Source organism: Streptopelia decaocto (genome assembly GCF_964273445.1).
Source record: "Streptopelia decaocto genome assembly, chromosome: 1".
Taxonomy (NCBI): Eukaryota; Metazoa; Chordata; class Aves; order Columbiformes; family Columbidae; genus Streptopelia; species Streptopelia decaocto.
In genome coordinates, this window is record NC_138663.1 from 124,375,363 (window position 1) to 124,381,362 (window position 6,000).

The window sequence follows — 6,000 nt, forward strand, 5'->3', positions numbered from 1 at the left end:
TAAGGCTTCCTTTCCTTTCTCTATATGATTTCAAGGAAAGTCTGATTCATTACTTCAGAGGCCGAGCTAAATTCTTTCCTCTGGACCATTTGAAAAGAAATCGTTTAAGCCTCAAATACTTACGCTGGCTGCAGCAGCAGATGTGTGAAAGAGTGGGCATTTGCTTTGCTTCTTGCTGCTCATCCTCAAGAAGAGGAGGCTCTCCTTAATCTGTGGGCTCAGGAGCACAGCAGAAGGACTTTTTGACCTAAGATAAAACAATGACAAAACCATTCCTGTGGAAGCACAGCATTCAGGCGCTTTGGGATGCTTCTGGAATATATTACTGGGGATAACTTAGTCTTTCTTTAGAAAAGAAAGTCATACCAATGCCTTTAGGGGAAAAAAAAATCTTGTGTGATGAGGGGAACAGGAATAAATTATTCTTGGTAATATTTAAAAATTGTTAAATTCTAAAGGCCCTGGAATGGGAGGATTTAACATAGGGCAAATCAGCAGTGCGAAATGGCATGATTGCAAAGGCAGCTTTGAAAGAGTTTCTCATTTTGGTCTCAGAGATCTTTCATTTCTTCTGTTCAGATGCCTTGATGGATCAAAATTTGCAGCATTTTCAGTAATCCACATGCACTTTTTTGCTTAAATGGGAGCCACTCCTGAGAAAAGGATTTTGTTTTGTAAATATTATTTGGCTGAGATTGACTTCATGTTTTCATTCCCCTTGCAGCGGCACAGCGATAGCTGGAATTGTTTTCGGTATAGTATTTATAATGGGAGTGATTGCTGGGATTGCCATCTGTATCTGCATGTGCATGAAGAACAACCGTGGGACTCGAGTAGGGGTCATCCGAACTACGCACATCAACACTATCAGCACGTACCCAGGTAAGCAAGCAAAATGACACCCCTGCAAGGGTGCCTGCAGTCATGGGAGGGGTGTATCTTTGGACTGTGATGGCTCCGCAGTGAATGGGGGATGTGGATAGAGCAGGCAGCTCTTCTCAGTCCGGAGGGGATCAGCACGACTCCCTGCTGAGAAGCGCAAGGCAGCTCAGCGTGCGCAGCGTTCGTCAGTGCAGCAGTCTGCCTGGGATAATTGATTCAGCTGCTCGGTGGGCTAATGAGGTCTGGCTGGGTGCCACACACACACAGCTGTATGACTGGTGGTGCCCACAGCAGCTCGTTGAGACCTCGCTCGGGGCGATGCTGCATTGTGCAGGACAGACCTTCTCCCTGCGCCAGAGGCTGTCTGGCAGCAGATCAGTTGTTCTTCTTTTGTGTTCTGGTTCTTGTATTTGCTCTCGTTCATGTGCAGTCAGCTCCCTTTCATTGTCCAATACAATGGGGACCCAGCATACCACATCAAGGGGAAAATCTGGACAATAAGGTCTGTGGATTGTAGTGCAGAGGTTTCGAGTGGTGCCATGTGGAGTCTAATGCAGCCCAAGCTTACTGGTGCTCATCTGGAGCTCACAGGCACTGCAGGGTGCTGCAGGATCCCCGATGACTCCTACAAAGACACAGAGGCATCTCTGCAGTGTGTTCGCTGCTGTGTGCCCCAGGAGGGACCACTGGCTGACACGCACCACCGGACCCGAGCTAGCTCTCTGCATCTGCCTGGCACCATGCCTGGACTGACAGGAACGGTGCAGAGATGTCTGTTGTGCCTAGGTCAAAGTCAGCCGAGATCTGGCAGTGCTTGTTAGCTCTGGCTTAGTTTTGAACCTGCTCAATACAAGCCTGTCTGTAGGTTTACATTGTTTTGGTGTAATGTGTTTTTAGGTGCAGGGCAGCAGCAGGGGAGGCACAGAGCCTAAGTCAGATCTGGCACTGAGCTTATAAGCTGTCACAGGCTCTGGGGCATCCCAGGGGACAGTAGGGACCCCTGATGGGTCTGCTGCAGTGGAGTTACGTCCACAGTGAGTGGGAACTGGTACCTCAGGCTGTACCTGAGCTAGCTCTGTGCAGAGGCACTCCCTGTACCACACTTGTCACAGAATCACAGAATGGTTGAGATTGGAAGGAACCTCTGGAGATCATCTAGTCCAACCCACCTGCTAAAGCAGGTTCACCCAGAGCAGATCACACAGGAATGTGTCCAGGTGAGTCTTGAATGTCTCCAGAGAAGGAGACTCCACAGCCTCTCTGTGGAGTCCAGTTCCAGTGCTCTGGCACCCTCAAAGTAAAGAAGTTTCTCCTCGTATTCAGATGGAACCTCATGTGCTTCAGTCTGTGCCCGTTGCCCCTCATCCTGTTGTTGGGCACCACTGAAAGGAGTCTGGTCCCATCCTCTTGACATCCATCCTTGAGATATTTATAAACATTGATGAGATTCCCTCTCAGCCTTCTCTTCTCCAGGCTGAACAGACCCAGCTTTCTCAGTCTCTACTCATAGGAAAGGTGCTCTAGACCCCTAGTCATCTTCATAGCCCACCAAACATCCTGGGGTACAGGAGCCCTGAAGGTGGATCTGTATGGAGCCAGCTGGGATCTGCAAGGCTTACTTGTCTGGGCTCCCACCACATGAAAGTGACCACGTTGTTGAAGAGCAAAGCTGACCCTGGAAGTATCATAACAGTTTTTATGCAATGCAGCTACATCTCTGCTTCAGTGATACTTAATTACAAATACAGGAACAATTGTCTTCAGATAACTTGAGAGATCTCTGTAATAAAGGGCAATGTTGTTCATGGATGAAGTGGCTGCATCCCACTCTTAGAGGTTCCCTGGCTTTGTATTCCTTCCTGTTTAAAACGTTGCAGCAAACCACGAGTGCATTGTGTACACTTATAGGCAAGCTGTGCAATATTTATTATCTGTTCCTTTAACACATTCACTGCTCTGAGTATGTTTTCTCCCTCATGCTCTTACTTTCCAGTTAAACTAAAACCATCTATAATCATCCTTATCATTGCAACGTTGTTTTGCATAGAGAGATGAGTAATGAAAGCAAACTGCAGTATTCTCAACCATGAATTGCTGAAGAGCTACTTCAGAATCTAATAGTCACTGCAGGCTGTGAAAACAAGAGCAAAATGAAGACTTGGGGGCTGTAGACTCTTCCTCCCCATGTCTGCTCCTGCAATGACTCACCCCTCTCTCTCCAGCTCCAGGCAGTTTGACTCTGCACACTCCCCGTTCCCGCAAACATCAATTTGAGCCGTTCTTCCTCCCAGCAGCAGCAGTTTTCTGGAGGTTGGGGAGGTTCTGAAATTACTTCTGTGTTCTCTGCTGTCATGAACACTTCTGGAGTAACAACTGACTTGGCTTTGGCTACAGGGTTTGTGACCAGCTCTCCCCCCACCATTACCTGTTTTGGACAGGAACAGTGAGCTCAGGGCTGCCCTTCCTTTGGCCTCAGCCACAGCAGCAGCTGGGTGTTCAGAGAGCAGGAAGTGCTTTTCATGGCACACAGGGATTTGACTCTGTGTGAACCAATGCAGGCTTGTCACAAGAAGAGCCAGAGGCTACGAATGCTTTTGCAAAGAGCAAATTTATTTGGGTTTCTCTACTGGGGGATCTCCGAGGCAGCACCTAACCTCCTGGGCAGAGGTGAGACAAGCGGAGATGCAGGCGCTGCAGAATTCAGCCCTGGTAGAAGATCACTGGGCCTGCTGCATTTGCCTGTATTTCAAGGCTTCAAGCAGGCGCAGCCTTTCACTCTTTCTCACAACAAAGCAGGAATCTCAGACATCATGATAAGGTGTCTTAGAGTTTCTCACAAGTCTATGTTACCTAACACAGAGGTTCTACTTGTCAAGCACAGAAGGTCAGTAAAACAATTAGTGTGATGTATGTGTGTGTTCTACACCCCAGCTGCAGTTGCTTGAGCCTATTTACAATGATCCTCCTCGCCATTCTTCCGCTACATTCCCATATAGATTCTCTTCCCCAACCCCCATCACAAGTATTTGAGGTTTCTGTTTCCTCTCTCTTCCACTGCCAGTCTGCTTGGGACATCTGGGGGAGGGATAGGAAAGCATCCATGACATGAAGAGAGACATGAGCAGACTCTGGACCTTAAAATTTGTAGACACTACCCTAATGGGGTCTTGATATGGAGCCTTCAGTTCCTACCATGCCATCATTCTGCAGCATTTACTGTCTTTTTGATCACTTCTTCTCTAAAGTTGGTGGACGTAGATGAGAAAATGTTTTCAGATGTTTGTGCATATTTTTGTTGTTTCCTAAATGCCTGACCCAGTTTACAAACACTGGGCTCTCCTCAGATGTCTCCAGGGGAGTGAACAAGGCAAAAACTCTGTTCTTCCTCAGTCTGAGCCCTGGGAACATCCTGGGAAGATGTTCAGCATTTGCCCTTGGGGCTCTGATGCTTCAGTGTTTGGCATGGTGTGGCATGTCACACATCTCCTGGGGACACAGAGGGTATATGAGAGGTCTGTGAAGATCAGGGAAAGCCCTGGCTACCCCGTCATTTTGGACGACATAAATCCGTGTTGCTGCTGAATGAAGTGGAAGGGAATGGATCTGATAAAACCCCAGTCTTCCTCCCCTGAAAAAGTTTAGCTCTGACACATCACTCTGGTATCATATGCCATATGGCCACTCAAACACGGCTCCCAGCACAACATGTCGGTGAGCACATAGCTAAGCAGTGAAGGAAAGGGCAAGAAGCAAGGACTTGCATTGACATAAAGTGATTGTATTATAACAGTCTGAAAAAAAAGCGAGCGCATTGCCAGGAGACTTTACATCTGCTGTGTGGAAGTCTGAATGTCAACTGGCAAATACCTGGGGCCCTGCATCTGAAAAAAAGGTTTTTAACTTTGTCTTCCTTTTTCTCCCATTTCAGTGTCTCCACCACCATACAGTTACGAATACGAAATGGAGTACCCAGCTGACCTACCTCCACCTTATACTCCAACCCCACAGACTTCAATACAGTATCCCCCGCCCCCTCCATACCCTGGATATTCAGGGAAATAATTACATGGCTTCACACAGATATTAACTGCTTGTTGAAACAGCCAGCACCGTTGGGACAAATATTATCAGCTCAGGGACAAACAGGAAGGGGTCTGCATCCACACATGTGGCCAGGTGTTGAAATAACCTGGGAAGGTTGCCATGGCTCAGGATGAAGAAAAATCCTGTCTGCTCCAGATCATCACGTTTCAGGATTAAACAGCACGTGACCAAAGAAACAGTTCTGTAACTCAGTGCCTGATGGGCAACGCTTAGCGTTGGTGCTTCGCTCCAGCTGCAGCCTGTTACAGCACCTGGGAGTGGGGGTCTTCCCATGTAAGAACGTGCCAGTGGTGCAAATGGTTCGAGAAGCTGTTTTGAAAGCACAAGAGGCAGATGCTGGGGCTTATTCTGGGGAAAAACTAGAATTGTTGTCTTCAAGAATGTGTTACGGCATTCCTTGAAATGAGGGGAAGAAGGAGGAACAAGGAAGACTGAAGCTGTTTTCAATTTCTACTTCAGGCTGATAATAGCCAATGATCAGCTGTGCATGTTGGTCTGACAAGCATATTACAAAGAGAAGAGCTGTCAGAGTTATTCAATAACCCAGAAATGGTGGATATTGTTTTTGGCAAAGTGCAGGTTGTTTGAAGTGCCTACATTTAAACAGTTTGAGACTAGTTTGTGGCCTAAAATGTAAACATAAAGAGGATCTGTATATGTGAAATACACTAATTTATAGCTGATTTACCTGGACTTAAATACTATGTACGTTGGAAATATGCTACAATGCCTTTTTTATCAGCAAACGATACTTTGATTTTTTTAAAAAAGTACTAAATTGGGAAAACTCACAAATGAGAGAAGAAATATGAACCAAATATTAAAACATAATAGATTTGTCTTCAGTTGGATTGTGTAAAGACTAAACAAACAAACAAAACACAACTTATTGTTTACCCGGAATAACGATATTAGCCTAACCAAAGAGATGAGCATAAAGACTGTGAACATCAGGTTGCTTTTGAATGTTGTCTTTGGCAATTTTAAAACTGTAAGTCACCAAATAATACTTTT

The 6,000-nt window shown here is 46.2% G+C and overlaps 1 protein-coding gene across 2 annotated transcripts in view; it reads left to right on the forward strand.

The window, feature by feature from the left end:
- Positions 1–5,669, forward strand: part of CYYR1 (cysteine and tyrosine rich 1) — a 58,287-nt gene extending 52,618 nt beyond the window's left edge. For both annotated transcript variants that reach the window (XM_082057532.1, XM_082057533.1), the window contains exons 3-4: positions 725–882; positions 4,811–5,669. In XM_082057532.1, the coding sequence (XP_081913658.1) occupies positions 725–882; positions 4,811–4,944 (292 nt within the window). In that variant the 3' untranslated portion in view covers positions 4,945–5,669. The remainder of the gene's footprint in view (positions 1–724; positions 883–4,810) is intronic.
- The last annotated feature ends 331 nt before the right edge of the window (positions 5,670–6,000 follow it).